We start from the raw sequence: 19,676 nt of genomic DNA, 5'->3' as shown, positions 1-19,676 counted from the left end.
AGGGAGGCTCAGCACAGGCTGCAATCCCATTACCATGAGGAGGAAAACTGTAGAACATGCTTTACAATGTTTATGGAAATTTATCTACTTTATCTTTGTACTATTACTCAGATCTTGCAAGATCTGATGGAGGTAATTAGAAGTATTAGGGCAGACAAAAGAAGAAAAATCATGGGCAGTGTTTTACTGATCCAGGGTATACTTGTAGTTTGACAGGCAGAGAGATTTGTGTTTCCTCTACTTGCATCCCTTCTCAAGAACTACCAGTACCAGAGTTCCTTGTCTATAGCCAGGACAAGGGGACAGCTAGTGGGAGGGACAAAGCACCATAATAATCAGAGACACTGATCCTAGGGACAGTGAGAACCAGTGCGGCTTGTAGGATTGACAGATCCAAATTATATGTGATTTTCAGTGAAGTGCGCATAGGCTCTAGATTATTTGCACACTGCCAGTAACTGTGGCAGAACCTCAAAGACATTTCAGTAAGTTAGCACTTATCAAAAACTACAGCTGTCCTATTATGGGGCAAGTATGGTTAAAATGGGTTGAAGGGAGATGCACCAAAAGTGTGTGCAAAAGGAGAGAGATGCTGGCTCTGGTGCTGGTGAAAAGATTCTTTATTTTTCTTGTTAAAAAGGTTATTTAAAAAAACTTCACAAATAGCCCAACGTTTCGGATGGTGTCAATCCTTCTTCAGGGGCTGTTTAGAAAAGTTGGCTGATATTGCAGCTTGGAGAGGAACTCCCTCGAAAGAAAGCACCAGCACAGTGGACGCTTATCAGCCAACTTTTCTAAACAGCCCCCGAAGAAGGAATGACACCATCCGAAACATTGGGCTATTCGTGAAGTTTTTTTAAAATAACCTTTTTATCAAGAAAAATAAAAAATAAAGAATCTTTTCACCAGCACCAGAGCTCTCTCCTTTTGCACGCAAGAATGGTTAAGCCACCTAGCTAGTTTGTTGATAGAGTATAAACTTCCAAGCAAAATTAACTTTGGGAAGATAATTCGTGATTTTCCAATGAAAAAGGATAGAAAAATAAACGTTTTAAGTGAATTGGTTGATTGATAAAATATTTGCACTCGTGTTAGTCCATTAGAGAGAAAAAATTAAAACCATAGGCAGGATTGGTATCTTTATTACAACCAACCCAAATGTTATGAAATAGCCAGCAAGATTTAAATAAGTCTTCTTCAGGCTAGATGTTATGTTAAACAAAAATAGATTAAAGGGGGCAGGGCATTGGAATATAGTAGAAAAAACCCAGTATCAGTCATGGTCTAATTTCAGAAATGAGGAAAATGTAATTTCAGAATTAAAATAGAAACGTTTCTTTCATGACTCAGGAGATTGTATGTATGGGATAGGATCATGGTATGTGGTACCCATGTTACAGATTTGAATTGGGCCAAAAAAATTATGCTTGTTGCCTGCTTGTGGTCTCTAAGAATTTTGTTGCCTATATACCAAGTCCGTATTAGGTTGATGGCACCTGGAGAGGCATTTTTAGTGGCTGCCCCTCAGCCTGGAAATTTCCTTAACTCTTAGCACCAACATTTTCTGGAACTGCTATAAGATTTGGTTTGACCTTTGATGGATTGGATAAGCACATGTGGGATATAATTTCAACTGGATAATTGTTTAAAGAAATATTTTAATCTATAGGTTTTACTGAATTTTAATTTAAAATGTTGTTGCTTTCACTTGGAGTGAACTGGAACTTCAAAAAATAAATAAGGGTGCACACATTCAAACACCGAGAGGGAGAGAGAGAGAGAGAATAAGCAACATTCCTATGCTAAATCAACTCTTCGGCCTAATCTACACCAAGCAGGTTATAGCACTATGAAGGAGCTATGAAAGCAGTATATGGTACGTGTCAATAGGCCCCAACAGTTGTCATTGCACTTCAATACAGCTATCAAGCAGTAGTGTAGCTCCTGCCTTTTATATATTGCTTTCATACCACTTTCATAGTGCAATATCCTGCTTGGTGTAGATCTGGCCCTGATCTGTCTAACAATAGCCCATAAGGATAGTTTCATTTTTGCGTACTGCACTGAAGTTCTACCATTTATCTCTGCAGTTTGAGAGTCTTGACTTGCCCAAGAAATTAACTTTTTTGTCAGTGTGATTTTTCTTACTGGAAATACATCAAAGCTAATCACGCTCAAAGTAAGTGGCGGTAAAAGGTAGATAAATTATTACTCAATCTGGTTGATAACTTCTGAGTCAGAAGACAACTCTGTAGTCATGGGATAAATTATAATAACACTTAAGGAGGCCATATATCTTAAGGTAAAATCAACTCATTCTTCATATATAATGAAATTATTGGGGTGGGGGGAATTAATGGAGCTCAGACATAAAATCTGATTAATTAAAATATTTAACTTAACTTCCATCACAGAAGTAAGCTATTGTTCATAAGACTTTGGGGACTTCCATGAAACCTTCTTCCCAAGTGTTTTCTGCTTAAAATTCTAGCACTGAAGGGCTGCCCACAATTAAAAGCTTGGCAATGGGTTCCATGGGACTTAGGCAGCATCTTTCACTACATTTGAATCTAATGGACTATGGTTTGTGCAAACCACTGTTTGCCTACAAAGCAAGTTTGCATACATTAAGGACATGGGAACATTTCTGAAATGATTACATGCAACTAGATGGAAAACTGTCATGTGAACCCATTTGCAATTTTCATTCATATATATATATATATATATATATATATATATATATATATATTCAAACTTATTGTGTATAGGATGCCGACAGGATGCTTTTAGTCAAGGGAATAACTTAAAATGGACCATAACTCAGTGATACGGCACATACAGGGCTAGGCCAAGACATTTTGCTTCCTGAGGCAAAGGACAAGATGGCACCCTTTACCATTCTATGTACAAAAGCTGATTGCACTGGCTGTTCAATCTTTCTTCAACGCTGGCAATGGGACAGCATTCTCTACCACGACTTTAAGCAGAAGCCTAGCTTAGGGGATATAGGGTAGGCTGTGTGATCCACTGCTGTCTCCTCCCAGAATCTGCTGCCTGAGGTGACAGCCTCATTCTGCCTAATAGTAGGACTGGCCCTGATGGAGTCATACTTTACATGAGGAAAGTCCCATGTTCAATCCTTGGCACTTCCAGTTAAAGAAAGGATCAAGTAGCAGGTGATGGGAATCACCTCCTGTCTGAGGCCCTGAAAAACTGCTGCCAGTCAAAGAAGACAATATGGGCTCAATGGATAGTTATCCTGACCCAGTTCAAGGCAGCTTCCTATGTTCCTCACAATACCAAAAGTGGTCCTAGAAATCTGTTTTCCATGTATGCTTCACCTAAAATGCTATCCAAATGTGAAAACCTTTTCAAATCTCTAGATGAAAATACATGTGGGTGTCTCAATATTGCTACAAACAGATGTTTATGCTGCCAGGAAAATATTTCCATCTCGCCAATAAGGTACAGTGAAGCAGGAAAAAACGGTTAAATGACCCAGCAAAAGGTTAGATAGTCATCCAGCTACCTTGGGGATACCATTTATTCTCCATTTCTCCCTGAGTTGAATTCTTAACAGGAAGAGTTGGTCATTTACATTAACCTCGTCTTGCATTCATTCACGTAAGAATCCCAGTTTGAGAGCTAAAGTATGCTTGCGATGCTCACGGTAGAGGACTCTTCATGAGCCTCTGCAGTTGCTGTGCACTCTTTGTGGAATATGGATTAACTTGAAAACACAAGGAACAATTATAACAGGCAAAAGCTATGCTGGAGGGATGCAGCCATGAGGCAGGTACTACAGGTATGTGAATCCAGATCTGAAACTTTTATCATCCAGGCCCCTAGGCATGCACTGAAAGTAAGCCATGTAGACTGTCTGGCTCTCAAATTTTAGCCTCTTTTGTTTATGGGGCAGAAGAAATGACAGTGAGGTGAGTTGGAAGAAAGGATAGTTACCACAGAGTAAGTGCCCTACCTAACATACAAGACCTTCGTTTTGCTTCAATTATGTATACTTAAAGTTCTTCTGCTTCTTAATACAACCTCAACTGTAGCCTACACTTTCACAATTCTCACTTAGTTTCCAACTTACAAATAATGAAAGATCAACAACTCCCACAGTATTATATTTCTGAAAGGACTTTGTATTAAATAGTGGCTTGAATCCCATACTTTCACAAATAAGGTGATAGAGTAAACCCAGCTGTACAAAGTACTCACCTGTTCCAATGTACATCACATGATAAAGTGTGTCCTTGCCCTGAACAATGTCAACCACCAGCTTAGAAAAACGGATGTTGTCCTGAGTGACGTATGGATCCACAGAGACTGGTTGCACCACATCGTTCATCAGGAATAAGCGCTGGGCATCCTGCAGGATCCTCTCAGTCAAGTTTTCATTGGGGCTATCATCATTCAATATTCCACACTGAATATGGAGAACAGAACACCAATGTTTGTTTGTTTGTTTGTTTGCTTGTCCATGCGTTTATTTAATCCCTCTTGGATTAAATTCTATTCTTCTTTTTAACTGCAGGGTGTTATCTTTGTCTGCAGTGGTGTTGAGTTTGACATGAATCTTAGGGTTAGCTTCCAATGCTAAAGTGTATTACAGTTAGCAAGTTTGTTCTTTTCCCTGCATTACATAGACACATCCAAACGCTACTCCTATGGTCAGTGAGTGGTTAATTTACAAAATGGTTAATGTACAAATGCAATCCTGTGTATGTTTACTTGGAAATTAGTCTCATTGATTTCAATGGACCTTCCTCCCACATGTGCATTTAAAGGATTGCCTCCCCAGGACACAGAAATTAAAAACTGCTGAAAGGAAAAGGAAGAGTAAGGACATACAGTCACATGACAGAATTTACAATCTGCAGACCAAAATTTTTCTTGGCTTTTAAAGTCTTATCTTAAGTTTCTGAACAGCTGTGAACTGCCCAGAGCACTCCGGCTATTGGGCCGTATAGAAATTATTATTATTATTATTATTATTATTATTATTATTATTATTATTATTTATATAGCACCATTAATGTACATGGTGCTGTACAGAGAAAAACAATAAATAGCAAGACCCTGCCGCATAGGCTTACATTCTAATAAAATCATAATAAAGCAATAAGGAGGGGAAGAGAATGCACCAAACAGGCAGTATAAAAGTCAGAACAATTCAAGTTTTAAAAGCTTTAGGAAAAAGAAAAGTTTTTAGCTGAGCTTTAAAAGCTGCGATTGAACTTGTAGTTCTCAAATGCTCTGGAAGAGCGTTCCAGGCGTAAGGGGCAGCCGAAGAAAATGGACGAAGCCGAGCAAGGGAAGTGGAGACCCTTGGGCAGGTGAGAAACATGACATCAGAGGAGCGAAGAGCACGAGCGGGGCAATAGTGTGAGATGAGAGAGGAAAGATAGGAAGGAGCTAGACAGTGAAAAGCTTTGTAGGTCAACAGGAGAAGTTTATATTGGATTCTGAAGTGAATTGGAAGCCAATGAAGAGATTTCAGAAGTGGAGTTACATGGTCAGAGCGGCGAGCCAAGAAGATGATCTTAGCAGCAGAGTGGTGAACAGAAACCAACGGACTGATATGAGAAGAAGGAAGGCCAGTGAGAAGAAGGTTACAGTAGTCCAACCGAGAAATAACCAATGCATGAACAAGAGTCTTGGCAGAAGAGACAGACAAAAATGATCGAATCCTGGCAATATTATACAGGAAAAAACGACAGGATTTAGCTACTGCCTCAATATGAGGAATAAAGGAGAGCGAGGAATCAAATATGAAGCCAAGACTACGAGCTTCCTTGACTGGAGTAAGTGTAACATTACTGACAGTAAGAGAGAATGAGAGATGAGGAGAAGGTTTAGGAGGAAAAACAAGCAATTCAGTCTTTGCCATATTAAGTTTCAAACGACGATGAAGCAACCAAGCTGAGATATCTGAAAGACATGCCGAGATACAATCGTGAACATCTGGAAAAAGATCCGGAGATGAAAGATATAATTGTGTATCATCGGCATACAGATGATATTGGAGGCCATGAGATTGAATAAGATTACCCAAGGGCAACATGTATAAAGAAAACAACGGGCCAAGCACCGAGCCTTGCGGAACCCCTACTGAAAGGAGAAAAGAAGATGAGCTGCCGTTAGCCAAAACGCTGAAAGAGCGACCCGCTAGATAGGAGGCAAACCAGTTATAGACAGAGCCACAAAATCCGAGGTCATGAAGGGAATCTAAAAGAAGATCGTGATCAACCGTGTCAAAGGCTGCAGTTAGATCAAGGAGAATAAGAATAGAATAAAGGCCTTTAGACTTGGCAATAAGAAGATCATTGGTAATCTTAGTAAGGGCTGTTTCAGTGGAATGCAAAGGACGGAATCCAGATTGAAAAGATCCAGAGCAGAGTTACTAGAAAGAAAATCAAGACAACGAGAGTAGACCACACGCTCCAGGATCTTTGAAACAAAAGGCAACAAAGAGACAAGTCGATAGTTAGACAGAGATAGCATATCAAGAGTAGGTTTCTTGAGAATCGGAGAGACTGTAGCGTGTTTAAAAGCAGAAGGGAATGAACCAGAGGACAAAGAAGAATTAATAATATGACGCAAGGAAGGGAGGATAGCAGGGATAAGATTAATAAAGACGCGAGAAGGAATCAGATCACGAGAACAAGTGGAAGGCTTCGAAGAGCGCAGTATTGTGGAAAGTTCATTAGCTGAGACCGAAGGAAATGTAGAGAAATTTGCAGGAGGAACCAACAGATGAGGAACAGGAACTGGAAGAGAAGCAGAGCTGGCCAGATCAGAGCGAATAGTTTGGATTTTAGCATTGAAAAAAGAGGCAAAGTTATTAGCAGACAGAGAGGCGGGGAGAGATGGTGGATTAGGCTTTAGAAGAGAATTGAAGGACGCAAAGAGCCGCTGAGGATGCCTAGCATTTGACTGGATCAACATAGAGTAATACTGCTGTTTGGCCAATGAAATGGCAGAAGAGAAAGAGGAGAGAACAAATTTGTAATGGACAAAGTCCGTCCAGTCCCTGGTCCTACGCCAAAGGCGTTCAGCAGCCCGGGAACAAGAGCGAAGGTAGTGGATGAAAGAGGTGATATAAATAAATAGCAAAGTTCAGAAAGTGTTCCTATTCACAGTTCTCACTCTCACTATTTACGTTGCCTGCCTTCCCATTATTTTGAGCCAAATTTAGGCATGGCCTCCAACCTACTTCCCATTCCTGCATCTTTGCAGGTATAATTGGTGACCATATTTCTCATAGTTATCCATGACAGTCCTACAGAACAGGGAGGTAAAGCTGAAGCTGAGATTAATCTCTCTCTCTCTCTCTCTGCCTTGGTTCACTGTTAAACATTGGATCTTGTGAGTTTTTCAATTACATTATTCAGAAGATGTTTACATATACATAGCAAGGTGGCAATTGGGAACCTACCTTCCTTTCTTGGAAGAAAAGGTTTCTAGCATTGTTCTTTCATCCTCCAAACAAGGAAGTGAGGAATTAATTCCCACCCACCCTCAATCGTTTTTCTCAGCCACTAAATTACCTTTGTCATCTCCTGAAGGCTCTTTCATTGACCTCTTGTTCCTTTTGTACTTGAAAAATTGTCTAATCCCTTTTTGCAATTTTCCTGTCGCTCACCACATACATTCTGTTTTCTTTTGTGAAACTCTCATCTTGGTTTTGTAATCTTTTTACAACCCCTCTGCTGCAGAGGCTTTACACTTTGGAAGACCAAAGCTAGTCCAAAATATATCTTACTGCTACATGAGTTGGGAACACGCAGTATAAAATGCTTCCAGCTGTTCTTGTGAAACAAACACTGGAGGGCAGCTAGTATATATAAGATGATGCACTTGCATTCTGGAGCCAAGAATCTTCCTGGATGACACACTTTAATGAAGATCAGGATAAAGTCATTCAGCTTGGTCCAAAATCATCCCAAGATATAAACATCCCTTCAAGTGTAACGACAGGGCATTTAACCCATCTTAGCCACTGTGTATGGGGGTGGCGTAAGACAGGCCAGAGTCATAAGCTTAACTGGATGCTGACAAATGCTGTCCTTAGATCTTCTATGATAACCCTGCTTGATTTTCTGGGTAAAACTGGTTACGATCCACTTAAATTTAAGTGGATATCCCACAGATGTTCTGCTATGGAAAAGCAAACCAGATTATATTGCCGGGGTGGGTGGGTGTTAACCTCCCTTCTATCGAACATGGACAGTTTTTGCCTGCTCAGATAGGGATCAGACTGGCAGGAGGAAGGGCCAGCAGAAGAGATAGAGGAAAGGGTCTGGAACCAAGATTTTGTATTCCCTTCCTGAAGCTTCCTTCAAAGCTTCAGAATCAGAAGCTACAAAAGAACAACATTTTGAATCAAGGCCTAAAACTTCAGACCTTTTGCAATATTCCCATCTAAGTACCTGAGAAATCCCTAACTAACAGAAACAATGTGACATACTAGACCTATTCAGGCATTATAAATCTGAGCAGAATAAACACATGAGGAGGGTGAGTGCACTAGCCTTGCCCCTCACCCCCCTGCCACTCATGTGTTTCCGACACATTGCACTTGTGGAGAGCAAAGTTCTGAAGAGGAAGTCCTCTGGCATCTGTGAAGGTTTTCCACACCATTTTGAGCACTGATTTTCCAAGTATTAAAAATCCCATGAATAGCCTCCACAGATACAGCAGGCTTTCTTTTCAGAACGTTGTCCTCCACAAGTACAGAGTGATGGAAATGTGTTAAGAGGAGGCCAGGGCTAGCATGCTCCCCCCCCTCCTCACACATTTATTTTAATTAGATTTAGAACGCCTAAATAAAGTTACTGTTGATACTAAATATATATATGACGGAGGAAGAGGAACAGAAGCAGTAGCGGTGGTTGTGGTCTGCTAGAAGTTCATCACTTTACCAACTTTTAAATTCCTTGCTTTAGCAAACATTTTCCTATTCTTCAGGCTAGGAACTGTTCTTACATAACTTTAGTAATGTGGCGATTCCCATGTTGCTTTTGTAGCCTATGTAATGGTAAGACCACATGGGAGGAGCAATATACCAGCGCTGCCTCCAAGTTATGGTTTGCACACAAGCAAGATGCCCTTGGTGAGCTCTCACCTTCTTCTTGCCATCCTTCCCTCCTTCCCTCCCTCTCTCCTTCCCTCCCTCCAGGTCCAATTCTCACTGCTGCTTAGGGGAAAAGGGGCTATTGAGCTGATTCTGTTCCTTGAGCTTATTCCTCACTTGTCCTCTAGGCTAGAGAGAGAGAGAGTTGGCAGCAATGGCATGAGGAGTGTGGCAGCAGGAAATGGTGCACTATTGGTTAGTCGTAGGGCCCCTGCTGAAGTGTTGGTCTTGGGAGGTGCCTGACAATGCTAACCCCTGACACCAGCTCAGGGATTTGGGAATTTGGCAATGTTGTGACTGACAAACTACAGGTACTGCGGAAAGAGGCAGTGCTAATATGGGAAGTAGCTATCTCACAGTACTTTCTGTAACAAAAAGTCTTATAATCCACCCTCCTGGCCATGCTGCTCCAAGGAGTGTCATCACTCCTGCTATCCCCTTGCCCCTTTGCACATCCTCAGGCAAAGGCTTCTGCCTCTTATCCACTGGCTTTGACATACCAACTGCCCAGCATATAGGGGACAGTGAGCTTAAGCATAGAGAAGCAGATTAAAGTAAAGCAACATGGCTTTAAATGAGGTTCAAGGGGGAAGGATATATACAAGAAAAAAGTGAATTTGGGCTTTACACCCCAAGTCAGGGAACATAAAACATTTGGCTTTGCTCTAACATATCTAACCTACTTCCAGGTCTGTTATACTTAGGTCCTTTGGGAAGAATTTACTTCAATCAGCTAAAACTAGGCTGACAACCATTACCCAGAGGACCTTCTCTTCTGCCGCTCTCAGACTGTGGAATGGCCTGCTGGGAGAGATTCGCCAACTTAACAGTCTTTCCGAATTTAAAAACGCTATAAAGACTGATCTCTTCTGGCGGGCCAACCTAGTCGAATTTTAAGATGTCTTAAAAGATTTTAAGATTTTAATAATGTATTAGTTTCATATTTTTTAATCAGTTTTATGCATTTTATAATATTTTTGTATTCAATGTTGTTCCCTGCCTTGATCCAGAGGGAGAGGCGTGTAATAAATAAATAAATAAATAATAATAATCAGTTAAACTGACTCTTTTGTCAGGTGGACTATTTATATGTTCAGATAATCAGGAGGGCAAACCTTTGGACCTAGGAAAGAGCAGAAATTACTCACATAGGAACAGAACTAGTATATAAACACCCCAAAGTCGAAGAGATTGGCCTGTTTTCGACACCTCACATACACTGCCCACATGTAGCCTCCTCACCACCACCACCACGAAATGGGCCAATGATAGTGGGTAAATTCCTATGGAGGTAATATTAGGCTATGAGACAGTGAGTTGCCAAGACAGCCTAGTGACCCACATAATTTAATGGGGATTTGGCAATTGCACTACATTGCACATTGATGTGCTTGCCATTGCACCGCATTGGCTAATTTTAACGGCTCCATCAAGGAGGAAACAGAACTGAGTATGGGTGAACAAAGGTTGCATTAAAATACCTGAAAATTAGAGATGGGGTTGATGGTTGGCAGCCACGCAGATCTTGGATTTTCTTGGTATCGGAAAGGTCCATTAAAGGCTTGTGTAATAGCACTGAGATTGAAGGCACACACTGCTGAAGCAGCAATACTGTTTCTGGAAACAAGGGCAGAGAGAAAGAGAAAGGAAGAAAATCAATTTAATCTTTAGAATACTGACACTTTCATCATAACAGTCATCAAATCTCACTAAAATAAATTGCATGTAAATTGCAAAGAGGACCTGCACTGGGCTATAGGCCTCAGAAAGGAGGAAAAGAATTCACATGGATTAGAAGACAATTAGGACACACTGAAAAGCCCCTCTTGAACACTGTACGTGATTTAAGACTGAGGGAAGCAATTCTGACATGAAAAGTCACACACAGTTTAATTCACATGGAACATTAATGCTGATATCTCATCAATCCTGATTGGTTGTAAGTGAGCTAGTTTTTAAACCTCTGGTTTATTTTTCAAGGTGAGATTTAATTTTAAGCTCCACAGGTTCCATTGCAAGGTGTTAATGCCACCTCCAAACAGTACAGCCACCTCTATTAAAAAGGTCTGGGGACCTTCAAAAACTCTGGATATTCACATATCCATTCTATTTGCATAAGCCTCCAACGGGTATAAAGAAAACAGAATTTGGACAAATCTGAGATGAAAGTACCTTCTGCATATTATCTATATAATACGGCTTCAGAAGTATGAAACACTTGTGAATAAAGGTTGTAGATATGACATGGTGTGAAAGTGCATGATGCAGTAGCGTCCTGCTGAAGTTATGTCTGTGTAGAAGACAGCCTGGGAATCCTATGTACGTTACCTTGAGTCCCACAGAAGAAAGGCAAGAGAGAAATGAAATAATACATAAACATTCCCAAATGTTCCTAACTATCACCATTCTTCCCCTCTACCAGCCTATCCTGCCAGTCACAGTTGAAAAGTCTCCTGCTCTTCTATCCATCTGAACTAAGTATTCTTTCTATATATTCGTTTCCTCTAAGGCACTGGCTTGTTTCCCCTCTATAGTCTTCTCCTTAGTCTCCCTCACAAAACAACTCTTTATGGCAAGGCAACAATTATTCTTGTTTAATATATGAAGAAATGGGGCTGCGCTTTTGTAATTTCACAGGGCTCCCCACCCCACCGCCTACAGACTAGGAGACCATGCTTGAGGATTCCAAGCATTTCAATGTCATTTTAAAATGTGGGGTGGGGGGAGCCAGGGGAAGAGGACAAGCAAAGAATTGGAAATCAGAGAGTTCAAACTGTAAAGAAGAGACTAAAAATAAACAAGACCCTTTCTGAACAGCATGAAAGACTTTGTCATCGTGCTGTGTAAATGTCTGAATGATTGCTTTACATATCATGTTGCTAATGGTAGCAATTTGAACTGCTATGAAAAGAACATTTTTTTACTAAACCAGTAATTACTTAAGAACACATACTCCAAGCTGCATGGTTTTAAGCAGGCAAAAAGCAGACAAGGTATTTTAATTTAGAGAGAGAGAGAGAGAGAGAGAGAGAGAGAGAGAGAGAGAGAGAGAGAGAGAGAGAGAGATCCTACTAATGAAAACCATGCCATGCCGTATCTTCAACCTTTATTCACAAGGGTTTTGCTAGCATTCTTACATTGTGATAAGAAAAGCTTATTACATTATGATAAGAGATGTAGTGATGTCCACCAATCTGGATGGCTTTAAAAGGGGGTTGGATACATTCCTGGAGGTGAAGGCTATCAATGGCTACTAGCCCTGATCATTGTGTGCTATCTCCAGTATTTGAGGAAATAAGCTTGTTTGCACCAGTTGCTGGGGAACATGGGCAGAAGGGTGCTGTTGCACCATGTCCTGCTTGTTTATCCCTGGCCAAAGGCTGGTTAGCCACTGTGTGAACAGAGTGCTGGACTAGATGGACCCTTGGTCTGATAAGTACTCTAACATTTCTTTCTGCTCAAAGGGTTTATACCACTCTTTACACAATGTATTTTCTGTTGTTTTGGTGATGTACACAAAATGAAGGGGGGTAAATACCACTCTTCTCCTTTCTGTTCCCACAAATTAGCAATAATAATTCCACCATATTAGAAAACTCAGCTTAAGAACTACCTCGGTTTGAAGTTGCCTGGACGGCCCCTTTTTGCCACTGGGAAAGTATGGCATCAGTTTTAAAAACATTATCATAAGCTTGCGTGTTCTCTCCCTCTTTTCCCTCACAGCCATCCTTCCATTTCACTGAGCAATACGGCAGTTGGCTTTGAACTTGTCAAAGCACCACATGTTAAACCTTTCTTCACTAGTGACTGAGTGCTATTGACATGTTGTGTGTTCACAGAAGGCAAATTCTTTGGACAAAGCTAATGACGAATGACACATTAGTGCTTTTAGGCACATGGAGAAGAAGGAGGAAGAGAAGAAGAAAAACAATTGTCTATATAAAATTGTATTGTGTGAGATTTGTGTGGGGTTTCCAAAGCAAGCTACTGAATGTTTCACAGCAGAAGTTTACCCCTCAGAATTGTAGAGGGACATACAATACAACAGCTTTCTGTCATTCAATCTGGCACATTGGCCCAAATAATACTCCTGTTGGGATGCACAGGATGTGCAATAAAAAAAATCACTGATCTGGAAATAGCCATGAGGTTGATCCAAGCATTCCAAAATTTTGAACAAGAGAGAAATACAAGTACTAAAAAAATATGGTAGTGGTACAGCATACTAAAGCTTTCCAGAGTATCTTATTGTATTATTCAACTCTATTTATGAATAGAACATTTCCCCCATATATTAAACTCCTATCACTGCAATGAGATAAATTCCTACAAGATCAAACAAATGCCTCTAACTGAATTAGCAATATAAAGAGGCTTTCTACAAGGAAACCTAAGAAATGTAAATATTTGAGAATCCCTCCCAGAATTCTCAGTATCTTTATGAAGCTATATTAGGAGGTCTCTCAGGAGAATCCCTTGATATGATGCTAGATTTCAATGACAGAGTTGATTTCACTCAACCTATTTCTCCAGGCCACCCAGGTCCATGCGTGATGAAGGTGAAGGCTTGTGCACATACTACATTTTATGTGCCACCTGTGAAACCAAGCAGTAACTGCGGCATGGACCTGTAAAGTAGCTGTAATCCTACCCTCTAAATAATGGCTAGGGATCATTGACCAATAAAAACAAATAATTCTCCCATTTATCAAAATCTAACTATAGTCTACTGGTAATATGAATCCATTGGCACGTATTCTAGAATAGATATGCAAAAATGTAGTATACACACAAGCTTTCTGCATGGAATCAGCAATGGGAGGGAATTCTTGTATAAGTCTGCATGTGAACTTTTCTCTGAACAAGTTTCAGAGCCTTAGCACATTTGTAGAAAAAAGTGCTAAAAAGAAACAGGGGGCATGTCTAGACCAGGCGATATTCACATATCCACATGATGCACAGGGGATCCCCGGGGCAGGGAGGGATGATCCCTCCCTTCCCCCGGGATAGCCGGGACAGCTTTAATCCTGACTTTTCCCACGGTCTCAGGATCATCCCAAGACCGCGGGACATGTGGGCAGCCATCCTGGTTTCTTCCTGGCTCCTCGCAAGAGGAGCCAGGAATAGGATTCAAAACAAAAACAAAACTTACAGTAGCAATGGAGCACTCGTGCGCTTGTTTTCGATTAAAAAAAACACACCCAAAATGGCAGGTGCGACGTCCAATTCCTCCCGGGACGTCGTGCGCCACATGTAGACTGAGGGGGAGGATCTCGCAATCAACATGTCATGAGATCTTCCCCCTCCAATCCCTAGGTCTAGACATGCCCTTAGTCTTTTAACATGGCAATTTTGCGCTTTCTGTCATGTTCCACTTGCACTGGAAATGTCCAAGTATGCCACGTTGGCTGTTGTGGGATCAGCTCAGCCACCATTAACGTTGCAAGAATCAGATGTGTTGGATAAGAGTGGCTGAGATTTGTACGGGGGAGCTGTGGAGACTCCCATAATTAACACAATCTCTCCCCTCCTGCCCCAACTTTGTATTGATATATCTGAACACTGCCTCATCCTCTGGCAGGCAGGCAGACCTTCCATATTCCAGCCCACCAACGATTAAATCAGTGTATTGAGAAAATGGGTCAAGTCCAAAGGCTTTTAAACAGGATTTCAGCGACCCTACTGAAAACTTTAATAACAACTGCTTAAATATTTCATAAGTTGCTTCCTTAAATAGCCATCTTTCCTGCTGACTTAGCTCCGCATTACACAACAATGAACAATAAATCAGAATATAACATTGTTTTTCCACAATGAAGTGCACCATGCTGGCTGCTGCCCATTTTTCAGAAAATTGCTCCTGACCCCATTAAATTAGAAAGTTCAAGATGTGGGTATAGATATATATTTTTCTCTTCCTTTAGGAGTAAATGTGCTTTAAGATAAAAAATAATGCATCCTTTATGCATCAGTCATATTACCGTGGCGAATGTAAGGCTTACTTTGTATGCAGAAAGCATGCACCATGACATAAGTCCTGATAGAAGTTAAAAGAATAATTACCATTATTTGTCTAGTTGGCTGACAAATTGGAACATTCTCCCTCTTTTGAATACTTGAAAGAACACTGTGTCATTGCACAAAGCTCTATTTGATCTAACTTTAGCTATTATCAATAATAATTTGTCTATTCGCTTCTAAAGGAATTACATAATGCTTTTTCTTCCTAGGTAAAAAAAAAAGAGAGAAGCAGTAATTGCATATTCACATCTTTTTGCTCACTGGCAAGACAGCAGTCTAAACAAGAGCAGGGTGAGATGAGGAAAACCGCATTAGATTCTGCATATACACCAAATAATGGAACATTAAGCTCAGGAACATACAGAATATGACAAAACTGGAGCCTTTACTGGCTGTGTTCAGTCAGGCATATCTCAGTGTAATAAGCCAAGATATGGATTATAATTGTGCCCTTGTACAAACCCACTTCCCTCCTCCCTTTGTGTGAGGTGAGAAACAAGTCAGGAAGTCTTCAGTTAACTACAGTTGGAACTGAAAAAAACTATGGTTAACAGATTTGGAGCACGTCAAGATACAAAATAGATTTCAAACCACAGATTCATATCCTGGTTTGTCCTGAAGACATTAACCAGTTTCCTGTTTTGGACAAAATGGGAAACTAAAGTTAAGTGAAGATCTCCTGCCTTGTTCACTCAATCATATGAGCAGGGAAATGGCTGTGTGGGGACAGTTGAGATATGATTGTCCAATGCAGCCATGATGTCCTCATTAGAAATATTACCATTACGCTTTCTGCTCTGGGCTACTTTTTTAAAATCAAAAACTCCCACTAGCCACTGGTCTCTGCTGTCTAACCCCCGAGGTACTTTTCTCCATTGCTAGACTCTAAAGCAGTTAAAGGAGAACAATGGAAGAGAGGGAAAGGATCAGGTCCTGCTGTCTGCATTTTAAATCCCCACTACCTGCTTTACATTTCATCATGGAAGGCCCACATTAAAATCACAAGTCTGCTGCCATTGTGTACAGTTTGGCCCTGACTACCAGTGAGTTCCACTGATATGTCAGGATTAACATGTACTAACGATCACACAGATTCTTTGTATGAGCACTGCAACCTAGGTATCACGAGACAAAAAATAGGATCTGTGATCTTGCATACGTTCATGGCTTCCTCCTTACAATGCTCACAGAAGTCACTTCTATGAGTAGTACTTTAATTTCCTATTGCATGTTATCAGGACCAATTCTCTGATGACAATTCTTCAGTTCGGCCAAAGGTAAGTCAGATGCTGCTACGCTAAGAGCATCCCCCCCAAATAATTATACTTTTAAGAAATCCTCTCCTCTTCAAGTGGCTAATTCTAATGATTATAGTAGGAAGGTTACATAATATGGTGTCTAGACCGCACTGTCCTATATTGCAGCTAATCAGATTTTCTTCTTAGTTCATAATTAAATGTAAGAATCTCAAAACTGAATTCTACTATTCTAATAATGTATAAATGCTACAATGAAGAACCATCATCATCTCTAACAGTCCAATCCTATGCATGTTTATTTGGAAGTTAAGGAGCAAACAGTAGTTCTATGCAGGCATTTGCCTCCTACCTGTGTACAGCTAAAGCAGAGACTCCTGAATAAACTTAGTAGTCATGGAATAAGAGGAGAGGTCCTCTTATGGATCAGTAACTGGTTAAAGAACAGAAAACAGAGAGCAGGAATAAATGGTCAATTCTCCCGATGGAAGGAAGTAAATAGCGGGGTCCCACAGAGATTAGTATTGGGACCAATTCTTTTCCAAGTTTGCTGATGACACCAAATTATATTTAAAGTTGTTAAAACACAAAGGGATTGTGAAGAGCTCCAAAGGGATCTCTCCAAGCTGGGAGAGTGGGCATTCAAATGGCAGATGCGGTTCGATGTAAGCAAGTGTAAGGTGAAGCACGCTGGGGCAAAAAAACCCAACTTCAAGTATAACCTAATGGGATCTGAGCTGGTGGTGACCGAACAAGAAAGAGATCTTGGGATTGTGGTGGGCAGCTCAATGAATTTAATGTCCGCCCAGTGTGCAGCTGCTGTAAAGAAGGCAAATTCCATGTTAGGCATTATAAGAAAAGAAATTGAGAATAAAATGGCCAGTATCATACTGCCCTTATACAAATCTATGGTGCAACCACACTTAGAATACTGTGTACAGTTCTGGTCACCACACCTAAAAAAGGATATTATAAAGCTGGAAAAAGTGAAGAAAAGGGCAACTAAAATGATTAAGGGGCTGGAGCATCTTCCCTACGAGGGAAGGTTACATCAACTGGGATTGTTTAGCTTGGAAAAAAAGGAGGCTAAGGGAAGACATGATAGAGGTGTACAAAATTATTCATGATATGGAGAATGTGGTTAGGGAGACATTTTACTCCCTCTTTCAAAATATTAGAACCTGGGGTCATCCCACGAAGCTGATCGGTGGGACAAATAATAGAAAGTACTTCTTCACACAGCGCAGTTAAATATGGAACTCATTACCACAAGATGTAGTGATGGCCACCAATTTGGATGACTTTAAAAGGGGGGTGGATAAATTCCTGGAGGCAAAGGCTATCAATGGCTACTAGCCCTGATGGTTGCGTGCTATCTCCAGTATTTGAGGCAGTAAGCCTGTGTGCACCAGTTGCTGGGGAACATGGGTGGGAGGGTGCTGTTGCACCATGCCCTGCTTGTTCATCCCTGGCTGATGGCTGGTTGGCCACTGTGTGAACAGAGTGTTGGACTAGATGGACCCTTGGTGTGACCCAGCAGGGCACTTCTTCTGTTCTTATGTTCTAATGGGATGTGTGTAAGCACACATGCCCCACCCTAGTGGCTAAGACACAGATCTTCATACACTGAGCACAGAGATCTGTATATGGGCTTGTAAATGCTGTCGGCACAAAATAGCATGGCCGTGACTGCCTTCCCCTCCCCCCAAACAACAGGACAGATAAACAGAAGAACTTCTTCACACACTGCATAATTAAACTACGGAACTGATGACAACCAATTTGGATGGCTTTAAAGGGGGATTGGACAAATTCATGGAGGATAAGGCTATCAATGGCCACTAGTCCTGGTGGCTATATACTACCTCCAGTATCAGAGGCAGCTTGCCTATGTACACCAGTTGCTTGGAAACATGGGAAGAAGGGTGCTGTTGCACTCATGTTCTACTTATGGGTTTCCAGTCAACAGCTGGTTGGCCACTGTGTGGACCGAATGATGGACTAGATGGACCCTTGGTCTGATCCAGCAGGGCTCTTCTTATGTTTTTATGTTCTTAACAGTTCTAGCGCATTTATATTCTCTCCTCAGGAGACTTGGGGGCATTGTGAAGGACCTTACAGTCCAGTCCCCAAGAGTTACCATTATGAATGGATCAGATCAAGAGAAATGGATTCCTCAGAGAGAGTTGTGAGAATCACCTCACTGCTTCAGACACCTGCTTATCCTAGGAGATGAGTCCAACAGCTTGGACAGAGGATCCAGAAAGTTGGAGAAATTCTGGATAAACTAGAATTGTAGCAGCAGTTTCCTGCATAATTGTACAAGTGTGTAACTGCTGTGATGGTTCCCATGAGACCCAAGAATTTCTGAATGAGATGCACTATGATAAGTTGATGTGAGAGAGACCTTCACAGCTAGTTGGACAGGAGTCGCAGCCTAAAAAAGCCCATACTGTGATGGAGTCCAGAACCACTCCAATTAATTGTTAGTAATCAGGCACAATTTTACTATATGTATACAGAGACCCAATTCTCTCAAGGAGGTGCAGGGTTATGTTGAGGTGGTTGAGGAGAAACTGGTGAGAGGTAGCCAGCAGTAGCCAGTTGTCAATGAATGGAGCATGTTGTTCCAAAAATTGGAGGTGAGAACTGACGACAGCAAAGCACTTAGTGAAAATCCTTGGTGCCATGGCTAGGATGAATAGCAGAACCCTGAACTGGAAATCACAATCCCCAAAATCAAAATGAAGTTGAATGTAAATTGCTCTCCCCAGTGGAACAACGGCAGGATGTTCATGAGGATCACCATTTTGAACTTCGGGCCTAATGAAGTTGTTTAAATCCTGAAAGTCCAGAATAGGACAGAGACTCCCATTTTTTCTTGGGTACTGTGAAATAGCTTGAGTAGAACCACCCCCCACTTCAGATTTGATCAGCACTGGCTGCATTGCCTTCTTTTGTAGAAGTGTGGATGTCTCCTCCTTTCAAGGAGTCAATAGTTGGTGGTGCAAAAGAACCTATACCCAACCTGGATGATCAGCACCCAATGGTCCATGGTGATCTTTTGCCACACAGCTGCAAAGTCTTTGTGTTGAGCCCTGAGCACAGGCTGAAAGGGATTGCAGGTGATGATGGCTGGGCAATGAAAGCAACATCTCAGAGTCCAAACACTTATGTTGGTTAGGGGACCTCAGCTTTACCATTACAAAGGTTGTCTTCCAGCCTGTAAGCCTTTCTGAAAAAATCTCTGAAAC

The 19,676-nt window shown here is 41.1% G+C and overlaps 1 protein-coding gene across 1 annotated transcript in view; it reads right to left on the bottom strand.

The window, feature by feature from the left end:
- Positions 1-19,676, bottom strand: part of SEMA5B (semaphorin 5B) — a 402,471-nt gene that overhangs the window by 85,613 nt on the left and 297,182 nt on the right. Inside the window, exons 10-11 of the mRNA XM_063116674.1 lie at positions 10,627-10,762; positions 4,228-4,435 (exon numbers count right to left, since the gene is read on the bottom strand). Of these exons, the coding sequence (XP_062972744.1) occupies positions 4,228-4,435; positions 10,627-10,762 (344 nt within the window). The remainder of the gene's footprint in view (positions 1-4,227; positions 4,436-10,626; positions 10,763-19,676) is intronic.

This window comes from Elgaria multicarinata, chromosome 2, assembly GCF_023053635.1.
Source record: "Elgaria multicarinata webbii isolate HBS135686 ecotype San Diego chromosome 2, rElgMul1.1.pri, whole genome shotgun sequence".
Classification (NCBI taxonomy): Eukaryota; Metazoa; Chordata; class Lepidosauria; order Squamata; family Anguidae; genus Elgaria; species Elgaria multicarinata.
This window is presented reverse-complemented; position numbering and strand designations above follow the sequence as displayed.